At 40.2% G+C, this 19180-nt stretch overlaps 2 protein-coding genes across 2 annotated transcripts in view; one reads left to right on the top strand and one right to left on the bottom strand.

The window, feature by feature from the left end:
• LOC306825275 (unconventional myosin-IXAa-like) overlaps positions 1-3461 on the bottom strand; it is a 124949-nt gene extending 121488 nt beyond the window's left edge. Inside the window, exon 1 of the mRNA XM_079345908.1 lies at positions 3329-3461. The gene's annotated coding sequence lies outside the window, so the exon portion shown is untranslated. The remainder of the gene's footprint in view (positions 1-3328) is intronic.
• A 9744-nt stretch (positions 3462-13205) lies between these two features.
• On the top strand, positions 13206-17505 carry psma4 (proteasome 20S subunit alpha 4). The gene is made up of 8 exons (XM_079346335.1): positions 13206-13268; positions 13548-13590; positions 13889-14051; positions 14231-14308; positions 14407-14495; positions 15172-15302; positions 15913-16036; positions 17228-17505. The coding sequence occupies exons 1-8, from the start codon at positions 13266-13268 to the stop codon at positions 17380-17382; spliced, it is 786 nt and encodes a 261-aa protein (XP_079202461.1). The 5' UTR covers positions 13206-13265; the 3' UTR covers positions 17383-17505.
• The last annotated feature ends 1675 nt before the right edge of the window (positions 17506-19180 follow it).

Raw genomic sequence — 19180 nt, 5'->3', positions numbered from 1 at the left:
ATACACCTGGTTAGAGATGCGTTTAGACTGACATGGTATGTGAATCAATGACCTCATGGTATTGTTTTACATAAAGCCTTGAGCGTTGCAGCCACAGACCAGATCATGATCTGACTACTCGAGCAGGGACGCTTGGATCCAGTGACACAAGCTTTACAAAACAAAAACTGTTTTTCTTTTCAAAGCTTTCAAGTCAGGCGGAAAAAACAAAACAAATGCAGGTCAGTGGGCTAGTGGCCTGAAATGTTGTCGGGAATTTACAGTAGATTAATATCTGCTGATGAGCTTAACTATGATCTAATGCAGACATCACCACCACAGCTCGTGGTGGATATAGTGATGAGGTTGTATAAGACAGTGGCAAACAAACAACAAGGCAATATTTGATGTACAGTTTGACTTCAAGTATAACCTCAATTTTCTGCATCTGGGACAAATCAATAATCCTCAACAGTCATCTCATCTAAACTCTTAAATATGTTTTCTACTCCATACTACGTTCATTATAATATTTATCACATACATCTAATGCTGATATGTTTATAGGTAAACGTGTTCAGGTTGTGTTTCTAGAGACATATAAGTCACAATTCACTCATTTTAACTTAGAGCCTATATTTCATTTCTAAGGAAAAAATGGTGATCATGGACACAGAAAATCCCCTGTGTCCTAGAGACAAAAACACAATCAGGAACATTTAACTGCAACCATGATTTTTTTTTCCTAAGCTAAACCAAAGCACCAAAGCACCTGACCACAAACAGCCGTTTGCAGGATGTGACCCAGGACGACTATTGTTTGTACACCCACCATCCATCCCAGTGTATTGACTCCAGTGTCACATGAATTATGATTATATTTGTCACCACAACATCATTGGGGAAACAATTTAGTGCCATAAAAACATAATTTCTAGGAGACAGGCTATTGCAACTGAGGCTATTACATCAAACAAGTCTGACTAAGTTCTAACAAACACATTGTGTTTAGCATAAAGGATGTTGGTCAACATCTGAAGTGAACTCCACAACCAGGTAGAGAGCAAGTAAACAACTCTTTTCTAGGATCGGCTAGCTTCTATTTGGAAATCTAGCTAACACAGCAAACTCTGAAAAAGGCTCTTTTTTAGCATGTGTTAGTGTAGTCAGGGACAAATAGGAACAAAAACACATCTTCCATAGCATTAATTAGCCTCGATGCCTTTGAAAGCTGGCTACAGCAAGGAAATGTAATAGAGAAAACCCCCTCTTTATCACCAGTACTAGGCAAGTTTACAGCAAGTTAAGTGGCTAGAAAAAACATATTGTATAGCATTAAGTATTAGCCTATAGTTCTGAAAACTAGCTAGTGCACAGGGGAGCTAACTTGTAAACACTCTTTTGTAGTATCTCTCTCCAATAATTCCTGTCTTTCTGGATACAGTTGAAGTTTATTAACAACAGGGGAGTCACTAATGCTAAAGGTACAAATGTATTTGTTTTGTCATTAGTGTGTACAAGCACTGCTCCAGAATGGGACTCGATTCTCCAAAATTTTTCTTCCGCCTTGATGTCTTCATCCGTCAAAGATCTAAAAACAAGGCCTTTCTGAGAAGCTTTGGAGCGGCTCCGCTGCGTTCACCACAAGTGCATTCGCTGGGCAGCTGGAGCTGTCAAAGCAATGTTTTCAGGCCTGCTCTCAAGAGCTTTGCCACTTACGTAATAAGCCGAATGAAATGTTAATGTCAGCAAAGTTGACAACGCAATGAGGGAATTCTCTTGACTTCAGCAGCAGTGTCGGGGGAGGACAGGTCGACTGCTGATCCACAGGAAGTGAGGACAACTCATTGTCCTGTCTTTAAAAATAATGCACCTGCAATAATTGCTTTATGTCCTTCCCCTGTAGCTTTTATTTGAATAAAAATTGCCACTGGCTTGACCTGTCCACACATGGCTCCTCAGTGTTGTTGCTAAACACTTCAGAGCTGGAGAGGACGCGGAGGCGGAGGTGGAGGAGGGTGGGTCACCTCTTGAAGCTGTTGGACTCGTGGACACAGACCTTGGGGGCACTGCTGGTCTGGTCTGGTCTGGTCTGGTCTGGTCTGTCTGAGGTGAAGCAGGCCTGTTTTAACTTGTTTACAAGCTGGAAACAACCTCATTTCAGCTCCAACAGAGGCTTGGATAACAACCCTATACACTGTTTGATGCAGGGTTTTGGATTTAAACTGGGTGATGATGTCAGATTTACAATCCTTATCCATACAAAAATCCCAATATGTGACAAATCTTCACATTTCACAATCTGCCATCAGCTGAGTTTGCATTTAAAGCTCTATTTTACCTCAGTCGTTCGTTACCGTGTTTAAATGCATAGACTGCATCTAAAATGCTGATTTGACGTAGACCGTAGCAATTAATCACCCTGGACTATAGTTTCACTTCTATATTCCTTTTTTTCCATGTGGTTTGTTTGTCTGTGGTGGATTGTTGTGATCAACGGGAGATCCTACAGTAACATTTATACCCCACAGAGAACTATATTCACAATAATCCACTGAAAAAAACCACCACTGTTAAACCAGACAGCAGCTGAACATCCTGTGTCCAGCTGTGTGGGGAAAAAAGCCCCAGTCTGCCCCATCAGGCAGCATCAGAGTGATCTAAGAAGTCTCACTCATCCCGAAAAATGTCACAACCCTCCAAAACGTACAGAAGGGTCGACATATGACTCAAAAAGCAAAACCCTGCCGCTTTTACACCACCACCTGGAGATTCAACCTTCCTCTGCGACAGTAAACCCAAGCATCACCGCTGTGGATGCGTCTCATCCATTTAGTGCGTCACGTTTAGCAGCTTCTGCTACACTGTCACAAACACGCACGCACGCACACTTTACGCACGCTACAGCCCAGATGTGGCGTCCAGCACAAACAGGCATCATCTGTAACTGCACATTTTTTGCATTATGTAAGAAAAAGCGTGACATTCATCAGAGGCGGCGGCGGCAGCAGCAGCAGTGTCGGTGGTGGAGGAGGCGATGGAGGGGAGAGAGGTTAGGAAGGAGAGGAGAGGGGAGGGGGGCCTGGGAGCCTTCAAGCCTGGAGCCCTGAGTGCGTTCAGGGATGCTGGAGGGTATTTTAGACCATGTCGATCTAGTTCTGTCATAATATGGCATGTTGCTTGGTCTGATGTTGAATTTGAATGGAGACCAGGAGACTGCAGCTGATGTTAATTTGACAGACAGCGAGCAACCCGCAGCACGGAGGTTTGACATTCACTCTGAGCCGTGTTGGTGTGTTCACTGACAGCTAAATACAATGTAAACCTAATGTGTGAAAATGGGGCTTACCTCCTTCTCTGTGCCTTCAGTGTGCTGCGCCGTAAACCCTCCTTTCGGACGAGGAAGAGCAGCCAAACCGTGCAGCTCCTGTCCACAAAACTCCGGCTGCTTTTACTGCAGGGAAACGCTGGCGCACGTAACAGTCGGCACCACGTATCCCGCCGCGAAAATCTCCAAATGCGCAGCAAATATGATCCACTTTCCTCTCCGTGTTCTGTCGTAGTCCTGAGAGCTTCTGTTTTGAGTCCTCCCGTCACGTCTCCTTCTTCCCACAGCTCCTATCTGCTCTGCTGTGCTCGCTCTCCTTTTTCTCTCTCGTCTGCCACTCGTACCGCGCGTGCACTCGCATTGCGCGTCAACGCGGGGCCGTAGGGTGGGAGCTATACAGCAGTGATATAGGTGGGTGGGATGATGGGAGGACCCTCCTGTGAAATTATGTTATTAATTGTTTTCATGTGAAGATCTGGCAGCTGGGTAAAGTTCTGATTTTTTATGGGGGCTTTTTTATTTATTTTTTTAAGAATATACTTTTGATTTGCAGGCAGTGTCACTCAGGCACATGACATGAGTGTGGGGTGTGGCCAAAACATGTGGACACCCCCTACTCAAAACACGCGCGCGCGCGCGCGCACGCACGCACACACACTGAAAGATGCATTAGGTAAAACTGAAACACTGTGTTCCTTCAATTTTAATTCATATTCAGGGTGTAAATGTGAGAATAAAAGTGGAACTAAGGGCACCTTTTTTCACAAGTGAATGCTATTTTATCTCCAACACTATTTTTATTCAAATAAATTAGTTGTAGCTCTCAGAATTATTTCATGAACAAGAATACCATACTGTACATAAACATCAGCTTGAATGAATACTTGTAAAGAGGCTATTATACCTAGATATGTCTCAATGTGTTCCTTATCCATTTAGTCCATCTGTTTATTTAATGTTAATCAGTGTGGAGCATATTAAGAATACAGTATGTCTCGTACAGTTGTCTTAGTTGGGTGGGGCGGCTGTGGCTGATGTTGGTAGAGTCGGTTGTCTCTCATACTCGATCCCCAGCTCCTGCAGCCACATGTCCGATGAGTCCTTGAGCAAGACACTTAAGTACAAGTTTCTCCTGCTGCTTCGTCTATGGTGCATGAATGTGAATAAAGGGGATTAGTTACTTCTGATGAACACATTCACATACTGATGGCAGGGGCGGCTAAAATAGCTGCCTCTGCCATCAGTATGTGAATGTGTAGGTGTGACCTTGTTATAAAAGCTCTTTGACCAGTCAGAAATCTAGAGAAGGGATATACAAGATCAAGTTCATTTACCATCTAGCTTTGCCTGGGCACAAGACAGGTCAGAACACTATAACAACCACTGACGTGTTGAAACAAAGACTTTCAACAGTTCATGAGGACAAACATGTTGCTTTGTACTCTGATGGTTCAAAATATTGTACAGGACTCCAAACGGCACAAAATTGCTTGTGTGGAATTACTGCTGTTAAAGGTCGTAACCAAGAGATGTAATTAAGTTTAAACAGTCTGATATAATTCCTGGAGGGTTTGATTTCACCCATGGACTTGCTTTGCTACATCTCTTACATCTCTTGTGTTTTTATAGAGGAAAGTTGAAGATATCTTTCTTTTTTTGGCTGTAGCCACAACTTTGGTCCATTTGACAGGATGCCAAGAGCTACAGTCGTGAAATTTAGAACAGACCCCTGACCCCCAAGTGAAACAATTTGACAACTATGCAGAGGATTGCTGTGAATTTTGGAGTCAGTATTCATGGACGTAAGAGACATTTTGTCATCTTCATTACCTTTCCTACGTCGGGCAAATAAAAGAACACATCACGGCAGCATCACGGATTGGTACTGATTTTGTTTTGATATTTATGATCCCCAGATATTGAAAATAAAGATTCATTCACACCTTCATTCATGCATACTCTTTCTGTTACTGTTACAAGCATTGTCTTCATTTATCAGTTACAAAAAAACTATAAAACTAAGTGTCAAACATTCAGTTGAAGTGTGGGAATGTATTTTATCACGTGAGTATTCACTGTGAATTTAGAAACGAATGAGTGGGCTGTAAATCTGTCACTTAATGATATAAGTGAGTAACAGGTTCTTCCCTCTTTGAGGCGTGTGTTGACAGCCAGGTGCCTCTGAGTCAATACTCGTCTTACACACAGCACCTCCTTGTCAAAACAGATCTGCCAGTTGGAAGGTCAGTGCCGTTTTATTTTTGTTATCACCTCTGGGGTGTTGGGTGAAATACATCTTTTTTTAAGTCCAGAAACAACACACACAGTGAATCTTTAGTAAATCGAATTAGGGAAGATTTTTACAGATCTCAGATAAGGTGCTCCAGGGCTGATTTCTCTTGACAGACAATACCTCTGCTCTGCTGGAGATTGGCACTGTGTATCTTCAAGTGTGTGCGACGAGAGACACGGATAGCAGACACCCTCGTGGCGACTTTTAAAACATCCCACCTGTTTTTCACAGGATCGGTTTCCAGCCTGGTGACATATTTACCAGCCAGACATTTTGAAAAGGAAATCCTCCCTTCGGCCTTCAAAGCTGGAATCAAACTCTGTGTCGAGGGGCCCTCACTCGCACACTCAGGCCAGTGTTGGTGTCCAAAATGACAGGAGCTTCACATGGGCTGATGGAGACAATGGAGTGGAAAAGGTTGAAATGGTGGAGAGTGTAGCCAGAAGGGAGACACGACTCCTCTGTCAACCAGAAAACTGAGAAGGGATGAAAAACATGAAAGTGGCAACAAAGGGGCCTCTTAGCATTTTTGTGTGACATTTGGACATTTTCTTCTGTAAGATAAGAGCACGTGTAAAAAAAAAAAGAAAAAAGAAAAAATTGGTCGGTCCATATCACCTGGGATAAATGTACTGTCAAATTTACGAATAGCCCCAGATAAGCCCTCAGCCTGTGGCGGCACATACTTACAGGTAGGTGGATACCCACTGTTGTATTGGGTCAACTGACCATGGCCATGATGTGAGCAGCTATTAGCTGTCATTTGTCATAATGTATGTTCAGCCATGTATTTGTTTCAGAAACTATCTCTGTTACGTTACATATTTGTTCATCAATTTATTTTCATGTATTTCATTTTCTAATCTGTATTATTTATTTTGGTATCATTTATTTGTGCAATTATCAAAACCTTCTTTTTATAAAAACAAGGTGAATAAACAACCTTATAGCCTATTTCTCTGTGCAATGCTGGACACTATTGGTTCTCTTTAATTGTGTTACTCCTTGTTAATTACAAAGATTGTATAACAGCTGCAAATTGAGAATGAAGTTGTTTACAGGGATTCATGTAAATTAATTAAATTTGTTAAGTAACAAGAGGCTATATAATGAGTAATATCTGCAGATTAATATCACCGTATATTGTTAAAGAGACTTATTGTTACTACTTTTGGTCTTCAGTTTTAAACTTGTCTCAACTCATTACTACTACAAGTTTTCTAACTGCAGGTTAAATACAAAGGCAAATGTTATTGGCCAAGGATGTCATCTCATTTCATAACATATTTTAAAATACCCATAGTTCAGGTGAGTTTAAGGTGCATGTGGGTGTTCGAACATTTCAACATTCACCGCTAAAATCATTCAACCATAAACACACAGCAACTTGGTCATCAATCAACACGTCAACATTAAATACCTTTATTTGGAAATGGGAACATTCATCCTCCGGATTGAGAAACTTTCAAACTGCCTCAAGCCCACCTGAGATAACACACTGCGTGTTACCTGTCTCATTTCAAATGAATTATGATTCACATATCCCACTATTTCAACATTTAGAGCTAATTTTGCTTTGTATCACAGTTTCCTCGTTATACATAATAAGGATGCTGGGCAAACATTGTGACTAATGAAACTAAAAATAGAACCAACATGTTACGATTGGTGTTGTTATTGCCTAAAGTTTTCTTAGTAAGGTGGAAACCATTACTACACAATGACAAACAGATACTGTCCTGGATTAGTATTACGTAGTGTGTTGCTTGAATAGTATTCTGTATGATCGTTTAGCATTTGCTGTTTGTGATTCCCAGCTGGATAGCTTGCTAAAAAGTAAAGTGAAGTACATAAAAAAAGAGCAGGTAAAAAGATCATACTCATTATGTTTACAATAAAACAGGTAAAAACGTAACTTATTTCTACATCACAAAGACTTGGTGTAATCCATCATGAGCTCTTTTATAAGCAGCAAAAGTTACAATGGTAAGAAAAAACCTTCTGTGTTATGTTAGCCCGTGTTTTTGCTCCTGGAGTAAGGGAAAATTAGCCTAAAGGCACTAAAGGGTTTTCACTGTATGAGGCTACCGTTCCATAATGTCAGTTACCTTTAAATGTCCCAAAGGGATTGTACTCAGTTAATTTTAGGCACTATGTCATTATTGAAGCTAATCAAACCATTCATAAGGAATATCATCATAAAAGGATCTGGATATTGATGCAAATAAAATATTAACAATAAATCCACTGTCTGGTATAGTGTCACTGAGTTAGCTTAAAGGCTCGCACTCAACAGGATAGATTTGCTATCATGTCATGCTAATTAGTTACTGATTCCTCTTGCTTTAGTGGAAGACAGTATCACAAAGACGTGATATTGCAAACAGTAATGAATGATTGGCATTACACGCTCTGGCAGGTCCGGAAGGACGACTTAATCAAATTATATTTTACACTTTGTATGGTAGCCTAATGGAAACAGTCTTCATCAGGTGTGAGACGTGAGAATCTCACCGGGGATGACGCACTGATTATTACCTGTCCCAGCAATGAGTCATTGGAGAACTTTTTGTTTCTTATTTAAGTGTCTGGTGACAAAGTGACCAATTAAAACCAAAAAAAAAGAAAATCCACATGTATACAAAGTATAGAAAAAAGGTTTTCTAACCTGATATACTCAATGTTGAGTTACTGATGTGCGTGATATGCTAACAAGTTTGCTAGCTTACTTTGTCACTGTAAGATGTCTTGTAAATATCGGAGGTACTTCATGAGTATGCTACCGTGTTTACCGAGGGTTATTTTAATTATGTTAGCTAGCCATTCAGTCTCAGGTGATTTGAATAAGCATATAGGGGGAAAAACCGTTGATAAATATAAAGAAATTATCAAGTGAATTATATAGATAGATTAATGAACATGATAAATTCGGTTTGGTTGAGTTTATATACTGATTGATGGTAAAGCAGCTAAATAAAAGGCTGCTTAATTTTCAACATACAAAACAGTAGCTTAACTATTTTGTTTATTTATAGATCGATACCATCCCCTGTTGTGAAAGATGGCTTATCTTTACATCCTTCTATATTTCTCTATATTCTCTATATAAGTTTTACTGAGGCCAATAAAAATCCCTTTGTAGTAAAGCTCCAGCTCTGGCAGCTAAATACTGATTTTACGACTTCAACCCACTTTACTGAAATCAAACAGTTTGATGCCAGTGGAGATTGAATATTTCACATCAATCACTCGGCAGTAATCCTGCGGGTAGCCTGGATTTGCTTCAAGAGATTACCCCTGAGAACTTTGAGATTTTGTTTTCACGTCCAATGTTAAAACTTGAGAACAATGCGAGACCTGTGTCACAACCTTTTAAAGATAAATATGGTGAAGCAGCTATAAACTCTGTCTTCAGAAATATCCAAGAGGATCTGCGAGCCAGCTTCACAGCGGACACGCCGTCGAACAAAACGAATCAAAACACAATATACTCCTCGACTCTGAATAAACAGCCTAGTGTTATGGGTTGTTTATTGAGGTGTTGCAGCTGCAGCTCTGTAGTTCCCTGCGCCAATCCTCAGAGAACAATGTGAGGATGTGATTATTTTTGATAATCTCAAAGTAAGCTGCCGCAATCCTCGTCTGTTTTTATGTGAGGAAAAACTCAGACCAGAAACAAAGAGGTTTGTTCTACACTGATGCTTTGCCTGATTCATGTCACGTGATTTCTCAAACTTTCATTTTTTTTATTTTTAATGTGACGATTATATGGCACGAGGATTTAACAATATCATATCCTTAAATAGGTACAGTATAAACATTGAGACTCAGAGTTAAAGACAGACTAAGCTTGGAGCGATTAATTATGAATAACTGATGTGCTTCAATGGAGAAGTCAAGCCTATATTAGAATAGTTCAGACACTCAGTTTTTGGGACTCAGATTCTACTTTGATGACTCGAGACTTGACTTTTTGACAATTTGAGAGGCATGTGTTAATCGTTAGCTTAGCATGACTAGCAATGAGTCCTTTATGTGAATAACTTCTGATAAAACTTAAGAATTACTCATTGACAAATGACTTCAAACATTGTATTTTCAACCAAAAGAAAAAAACACACATTAACTTTATTTACATTAAAATATTTTATTCATTGTTACATATCATATATCTTGTTAGTCACCTGTTGCTGCACAGTGTTGTCAGCACTCCTATTTCTCAACCAGGAAGTGTCAAACAGAGCTAAACCCGGCCCAGCCGCAACACAAGTCGTGGTACATCGAATCAGCCGGGCAGAGAACCTTCAACCCAGGACAGAAAGTGCTGGTCCTTCTACTTCATGATAGAAGTGTGCTGGATGAGCAATACTTACCTTCCTTGTGACCTGGTAGACCATGATCTCAGACTCAGGTTCAGTTGAGATCTATCTGTAATTCAGAAGTTTTCCCGGAAAATCATTTGAGAACAAATATTGTTGAACATAACATTTATATAAGATGTGAAGATGAGAAGATTAAGTTCCAGGATCCCCAAGCGCCTGCTGGCCTCACTGAGGGGGAAGGTTGACCTGATGCTGTCCCTTGTGATGAGAAGACTTCCACACTAAAACTGACTCATGTCAGGTCAGTGATAACAGAGTGAGAAGATAGAAACCCAACAGGTGCGCCTGAAAGTTGACACATTCAAGGTGAGAGGGACCTCTGGTGGTAAGAGTGATAAATTACACACACACACACACACACACACACACACACACACACACACAAAAACATAACCACAGAAACACGCCTGTCGCTATCAGCGGGCCATAGGGGGCCGGGAACATAAATGTTCGTTTAAAAAAAAAACAAGCATTAGACTTTAAAGCTTTAAACTTGAGGCACAGATCTTTTTTTTTTTTTTTTAACTTAATATTATATTATCATAGATGCAAATTATGTAGCATTGATGTTGCATTCTTTATCAGTAAACCATCAAAAATATAAAGAAACAATGGTGTGATTGTGTTTGATGGGAATTTACACTGCAACAGTCTATCACGGACTGACTAAAAAGAAAGGCTATAGGCTACATTGTAAAAAGAGATGCACATTAACTACTCAATAAAATTGAGGCAGCAGATTGCACACATTATTAATTACATCTAACCTTGTTAAACGTTGAGTTAATATAACTCAAATCAGTTGCTAAAGAATAACCTTTGAGTAGATTAAAATAAAGCACACAAACAAATTAACCAAATTTAAACAAGAATATTAAATAGATGTCACGGTAAAGAGCTGGCAGCAGAGACACCACAAATATATCGAGCATTTGTCTTGGATAAAAGATGTCAACCAGTCGAGGGATGATCATGGCAATAATGATGATACCCCTCTGTTTTTTTGGGGGGGGGCGACCTTCGTTGAACCCGCCTGCCTCCCACAGCCACGATGGAGGGCCGGCGGCGAGGCCAGATGTCACGGCGACTGTAAAGAACTTTCATGTTACTTCAATTTATCACACTTTACAATAGATACACTATAGATAATAAAAGAACTAAATTCTGCATTTTAAAGATTTATAATATCAGTGCAACTAAGAATGCCACTTCATTATTCTGTAGACTACACACAACTGCCTAAAATGTGCTTTAATATGATATACAAAACAGGCAATACAAACTGATAAACGATTGGAATAAAGTTAGTGTTTCTTGTCAGGACAATGTCAACATTAATGCTGCTACTGTCAAATTGAAACAACAAATAAACCAAAGATTCCAGCTCAAAAGGTTTTGAGGAGTAAACAGACATAGCTTAGAGTCTGCTTTAAACGATGTACAGTAAGCAATAAATGCAATTTCTTAAATGTCTTTTAAATAACTGACCCTTACCAAACAATAAAACATCTGAGATGATAGAGACGGACTAGCTTTGTTGCTGTCAATATCGGAACATATGAGTGAATATCAACAGTTTTTGCATTAATACTGAAAATGTAGTTATGAAACACACAGCTATTTTTCATTGTAATATTACATTTTATGTCCTAGAAGTCCACTATGTAGTATGGGGAAGAGGGTCTTCTTCATAAATTGATTGATTTTATGACTGAGCAAACAAAACAAACAAATTCTAGACACTAGGTGATGCTGCAAAAAGCGCCATATTGCATCACATGAAGAAAACTTCCAGGCAAAGAAAAACGTATTTTTCTCGTCTCAGGGCAAAATGAGGGTCGGATTCACGACCATTCAACACTACTACCATGTTTCTAATGATACAAAGCTTCATGCAAATGCGCTTAAAGTATCCCGTTAGCACATCAGTTATGTTAATTTATAATAATTCATCGATCCAAGCTTAGGCTGTCTTTATCTCTTTAAGTCTTTATGTTTATACCTATTTAAGAATATTGTTAAAGCCCAGATAGATAGATAGTCAGTCAGTCAGTCAGTCAGTCCTCTCACCATTTGGCTGTTTTGTTTTTAATCTAAATACGACTAAAACTGCCCAGAAGTAATATTTTTACACAATGTAAATTTCAGCCTAATCTAAAATCAATACCCATACAAGCTAATGCTACTGAGGATCTGTTTCCTTCTCTGAAAACTGCAATTCAAATGATCCTCCAAAGATTCTCCATTCAGGAGCAACCAAAATAATCAGATATTATATTAAACGTTTTTGTTTGAAAGTTACTTTACTTGCCACACAATCAAGGACGTTGAATACATTTCATCAGATATATTAAGTTAAATGACTACAGAATCATTTATTACCTGGTCATATTGCTGTTGGTTGTGATGTTTCGTGCTGCGCGAATACAGAATAGGATTATTAAAATATGCGCACTGGCTGATAATAATTGTTGAGAGAAGTCTAAGCTAAAAGAAAATTGTAGCATGCTGTAAGCGTCCCAAAAAAACCTTTGTCCTTTGTCTACACACCTCTTATTAGACCACTGACTGCTACTGTTGGTGACTTTTTAAAATTAAGGAAACAAATAAAAAATCGATATAATTTGTTGAAGACGTGCCAGCTATTTTCACGTCTCCTTTCCCTTACAGCCTTTTATTTTAATTTGTAATTATTGTGTACCTTCTGGCATTAAACCGACTAATGACTTGTCATTGTTGCTTTTGTTAAGAAATAAAAAGATCCCCCCACCAAAAAAATTAAAGCGTCAACAAAGAGGCGTGGCTAAATGACGTAAGACGTAGCGTTGATGTGACGCCATCGACACGCGCCTCACAGAAAAAGCTCTCTCTAAAAGCGGTAAGCATATTATTCTCCTCGAATAAAGCCTAAATCGATGTATTGTTTAAAATGATCTGTTTTCATATTCAAATCGCATGTGTGAGAAATACATAAAACAGAGAAGTGACGTGTTAAAGCTTGAAACCGAGCGGGCTGTGAGATTCTGTCGATTCATCTTCGTCAATGTAAAAAACAGAAAACATGAAGAGACTGACATGAAGCAGTTATAAAATATTACTAAAAACAGTCAGTATAAAGAACTTTCACCAGCTGGTTCACCTTCCTAGCTTTTGGATGAGGTGTTTTCTCTCTTTCACTTTCACAATCCGAGCAGATAAAACAAACCTGTTTGTCTTTTTAAAGCCTGTCAGCTGAACTTCATGTTTGTTTTTAATCCCACAGGTTTTGACTGAAGTTTCCAAAATGGTGAGTTATCTCAGAGATGAAATGTTGATTTGAATTGCCCCCCTGGGACAAATGAAGGTTTTTTTTAATTGAATTGAATTAAAAACAAATCCTGTCCGTAGGTCAATTCATTACTATAAGTGTATGTTTATGCTTTCACATGTTGTTGTGCAGTCTAAGTCCTTTACTACGTGTTCTAGTCACAGATATAATACGCATGTAAAAACAGTTTTCATCGAGTCCTTTTGTTAAAACTCTTCGTTATGAGTTAGATTTAATCTGTTTTCTTTCTCCTTTCAGTCTCGTCGATATGATTCACGAACGACCATCTTCTCACCTGAAGGTAGGAAGAATTTTCTGAATGATGTTTACGTTCACAAGGCCGGTTGAATAATATGACGGGGGGGTTTTCTGCCACTTTGTTTTCTCTTTTAGTTCAGATTCAATCTTGGAATAATGTTTCCAACTAAACCATTTCAAACTGCTCTAGACCAGTGGCTCCTATAGTGTGGAGTCCCAGGGCACGAAAACAGATTTGAAAAGTTTGAGACCCTCTGTTTTAGGCGTCAAGGTGCTTAAAAATGTGTTGCCTTTAAATGCTTCATACTTTATATTAAGCACTGTTTCTGTTTCATTTGCAGGGCGTCTGTATCAGGTGGAGTATGCCATGGAAGCCATCGGTCACGCCGGCACCTGCCTGGGAATTTTAGCTAATGATGGAGTGCTGCTGGCCGCTGAGAGGAGGAACATCCACAAGCTGCTGGATGAAGTGTTCTTCTCTGAGAAAATATACAAGCTGAATGAGTAAGTAACTACTGTAATTGCATTGTCAAGGACTTCCTAGATAGTGTCCAAACATTCAATGGTTACATTACATTTTTTTAACATTTTGATTTTTGCCTGAAACAATTAGAAGTAATTATGTGTGTTCTGAGACAATCAACAGTTGTTATCCTATCCTAAATGCTCCTGTTTCCTCGCAGGGACATGGCGTGCAGTGTGGCAGGAATCACATCAGATGCAAACGTACTGACCAATGAGCTGAGGCTCATAGCGCAAAGGTGAGCTCAGTCTCATCAAGTCTCCTGCAGACAAATGATCCAAGTAAGAGAAAATATAAATACAAGTACAAAGTTGTTGATCTGTGTTGCTGTTCCAGGTATCTGCTACAGTACCAGGAGCCAATCCCCTGTGAGCAGCTGGTCACAGCTCTATGTGACATCAAACAGGCCTACACCCAGTTTGGAGGTACCAACAAGCATAACACAACTCTGCGTTTTTAATCTACCACTATGAGACACGTTTTAAGATCATCGAGCTATAATAATCTATAAAAAAGGATACGTTTTGCCTTTTAATTCATTTATTTTGTAACTATTTTGCCCGGCTTTAAGCTTTTTATTTGTCTTTGTATCGACAGCTCAAAATGTACTCATGTGTTTAAAGTGTCGTTTCACCGTTTTCCCATAGCTAACCGAGGACGGCTAGTTTCTGTACTTGTGTTTGGACTAAGACAAGCATTTCATGGGGAATGAACTAGAAGGCTTTAAGAGCCGTGTGCAGATTATCCTGCTGCTGTCATATTTCCAGAATTGAGAGGATACAGAGGTATCATAAGGTAGCATCACTTCCGCTCACAGTAGTGAGAGCTTAATGAACAGCAACATTTTTCTTTGAGCGTCTTATTAAGACTTTGACTAAAAAAAATGTATGTATTATAGCATCTCAATCTTTAGTGCTTATGTAATTACTCTTCAGTGGATTTAACTCAGAATACAGCTAATATACATTTAACTGAAAAGGGGTTTGCCTAATGCTAAATGCTCTTTAAAGTCGCTCTACAATGTCAACTAAGACTGTCTGACATCGTATGAACTTTATGACAAATCAGACATGGAGTGTGTGTCTGTGTGTGTTCTCACAGGAAAGCGTCCGTTTGGAGTGTCTCTGCTCTACATGGGCTGGGATAAACACTACGGCTTCCAGCTCTACCAGAGCGACCCCAGTGGAAACTACGGAGGCTGGAAGGCCACCTGCATCGGGAATAACAGCGCTGTGAGTCTCAAAGGGATTCCAAAGTCTTCATATGTTGACCTGAACACGGTGCAGATGTGCCGATATAAAAACCTGCTGTTCCAAAGACTGACACCAGGGGGCGCAGGTGCATTTAAAACACGGCAGTTACAAAAGGAAGCGCAGGCTCACAGTTAAAACATAAGCTGTGCCCTACATAGTGCTGACTCTTGAGGCGACTAATTGTGTAAGTCCTGAATCATGATGGCTCTGCTAATCTGAGTGGATCTCAAGAGGGCTGCACACAAAGAATTGTGGGTAACTACCAGAGCAGCTTCGGAGCATTGTGTGAGCTCTTTGTCCAGGGAACCACACAGTACCCTGAGTGCATGTGCTTTTACTTTTCGGGTCTCTAGTGAGGTAACACACACCTGGTCCTAACGGTGAGCATGTGCTTTCCCACATCGTGAGCCGTTCAGGGGCTCAGCTCAGACTCCCAAGAGACGTGGATAAATCGAGGCGTAAATGCACTCCTCACAAAAGCGATCAGATACGATTCTGCACGACTGACAAGGAGGACAGTGTTTTCAGGACTTTGTCACAATCCGAATGGTTTGAACTTTGTCTCTTTGTTTACATTGCACCCCGATAGGCCGCCGTGTCCATGCTGAAGCAGGACTTCAAGGAGGGAGAGATGACGCTTTCCACAGCTCTCGCCCTGGCCGTCAAAGTTCTCAACAAAACCATGGACGTCAGCAAGCTGTCTGCAGAGAAAGGTGTTGATTTCAGTCAGATACTAAACATTTTCAAACTTTTCATCTATTATTCTTCCTTCTATAATCACACTTTCCATCTCCTTTGAGATCAAGAATGTTTTTTTTCCCCAAGTTGTTTTTTTTTTTTGCAGTCAACAGACAAGACGGACATCCCAAGCCCCCCCCCAAAAAAAATCTGTTAGAATTTCTGCTGTGTGAGAACTTAAGCAGCTGGCTCATAGAGACAAACCTCACAGAGAAACGTCAGATTCTGAAGGTTCCCTCGCCTCTAAAAAGCAATTTAACAGCTTCCAGCTCTTCCAGCACAGTTTGGAGGAGCATGAGGCAGCTAAACTGCAAGAACAAACAACACAGATTTAAATCCATGCGTCACTGCCTGCTCAGAAAAAGGAAGACGTTCAAAGATAGAGACTAGCTGCTTAACGTAGTGGAGACAGAAAGCTCAGCTCCAAGGAGAGCAGATGTTGCTCACATGGACGTGGTCCTGACTCAGCATGAAACAGTTGTATAGCTCTTTACCCGCTCAACATGAGAACAGGCAGCTTTTGGTGAACAAGTTTTCCTTGAAATATTTGGGAAATAATACATAATTATTGTGCCAAACACTCATGAATACTTCAATCAACTGAGAGGCATTCATTCAACTACTTAAACACACAACACCTGTATTGGATGTTGTCTTAAAAGTCACATATAATCCTTATTTTCAATCAGTTTAAATAAATCTCAGAGCTTCCCAACACGTCTGTGAAGTGTCTTGCTCTAAGTCCTCTCTGATCCTGTATTTGATCATGCCAATAAACCCCTCTATTTCAGCCCTGCTCAAAACAGGCTGTTTATGTGTCTGTAGCTTTAAATGAGTTGGGTCTGGCCACGCCCCTTTTGTATGTTCTGTGGTTCTGCTTTCTTGCACCATATCCCTGTTTACGGCAAGAAGGAAGACTCAAAAGGCAGAACAAACACCTAGCAGTGGGAGGGGTTACTGCCCTTTGTGATGTCACAAAGAGGGAATAGGCGGAGAGGATGAACTCCTCTGTTCCAACATGTTCAAGCAGCCGCCATATCTTACACCAACAGTCCTCTTCTGCCGTATATATAAATGAAGCATACAAAGCCTTTTAAAAGTAGTTGCAAGTTAAAAATTCTGCAGCAGCTGATTTACCGGAGGCTGACTGTCTTTGTGTGTTTCAGTGGAAATCGCCACCCTGACCCGCGAAAACGGCAAGACCTGCATAAAAGTGCTGAAGCAGAAGGAGGTCGAGGAGCTGATCAAGAAGCACGAAGCCGAGGAGGCCAAAGCCGAGAAAGACAAGAAAGACAAGGAGCAGAAAGAGAAGGACAAGTAGAGACGCTGACCTTCAACTGTTTGAGTTTTGTGTTTGAGAATGAATGTGAGCTTGTTTGTGAGATGGTAAAAAAAACACTGAGTTTGTATGCTTGTTCCTGAAAATAAATACAGTTGACCACCACTTGATTTCTTATTAGCTGTTTTTCTGTTTCAGTGCGGTTGTCTTTATTTTAAAGCTTAAAGCACTTGACTTTGTTCAAGGTGAAAACATGAATTTAAACATAATGAGATGAGAAAGGTTTCGGAGTTATGACAAGTCCAGTCCATTACATTTCTGTGGATTAACAGTTGAAATCAATATGGCGTTATGGCCCTAATGTGTGAGCTCAATCTGGTTCAGCGAAGAGCAGATGGTCTTTATGTATTATGCATGAATCGTGTATTACTTCATACTGTTATAAAACAGGACACTTATGTTACGCAATGATAAACATGTTTGTCTTAAAGAGCTGTCAGAGAACTTCATTACGATTGGTTGATTTCAGACGAGTTTGACTTTTAAAGACGAGGACACACCTTTAGTCTAAAACGTCCTTAAAAGCAGCAACAATCATTGTTATACTCAATCTCCTGACGAGGATGTAATAAGCATGAAAGCACCTGAATAGTATCTCATAAAGTGAGATTATTTTATAAAAAGCTGCTTCCGAGGTCAAGAATGAACTCCTGTAGCTTGTAACAAAGCGTGGACAAAAGGTCTTTTAAAGAGCTCTTAAATGGGAAATGAGAACATCTCCATGTTCTACTAAAGATCATGTAATGTGTCGGAGCGCTCCAGAACAGCTACGTAATGGATTAGTGTTCAGCGTTAGTTTAGTGGGGACGTGATGAGATAATAGCAGAAAGAGAGAAAAGTAGGTTTCCACTGGAGCGCTGATCCTCGGACTCCTGCACAGTAAGTCTCTTAAAAGCGGATTAGCCATTGACTGGCTGGTTTTAACTCTGCTCATCAGACGCTGGACACTGAGACGGCAGGACAGAGATGTGCAGGTTCTGAGAAATATCGTGCTGTGAGTGCAGATCAGCCTCAATCTGAGGTGAGTTTATGTAACATTAATGTAAGATTAAGACCAGGAGGGGACTATCTGACTTTCAGTCAGGAGGATTAGAGACACAACTTGAATTCCTGAATTCACATTGAACACACACACACACACACACACACACACACACACACACACACACACACACACACACACACACACACACACACACACACACACACACACACACACACACACACACACACACACACACACACACACACACACACACACACACACACACACACACACACACACACACACACACACACACACACACACACACACACACACACACACACACACACACACACACACACACACACACACACACACACACACACACACACACACACACACACACACACACACACACACACACACACACACACACACACACACACACACACACACACACACACACACACACACACACACACACACACACTCTACCGGCACTACCTTAATGGAGAGGACGTGTTTTAATCACTGAAATTCTTTACAAACAGGTTACACAGTTCTGCTGCCAGGTGAACACTATTTAACTGTTCATGATAATGTTGAGCAGAAAAGGTCGAGAAGAAGAATCACAGAATGAAAACAGTGTGGGATTTAAAATATGACACTGGATAGAAATGGATCCACAAACTCTCAGAAGCTCTTCGTGTAAACACAATGTTCATGTTTTTAAAAACTCAATGACGACCTTTTGATCTTGCTGCAGAAGTTTTTTCTATAAAGTTGTCTTATAAA

Source organism: Symphodus melops (genome assembly GCF_947650265.1).
Source record: "Symphodus melops genome assembly, chromosome: 6".
NCBI lineage: Eukaryota > Metazoa > Chordata > Actinopteri > Labriformes > Labridae > Symphodus > Symphodus melops.
This window is presented reverse-complemented; position numbering and strand designations above follow the sequence as displayed.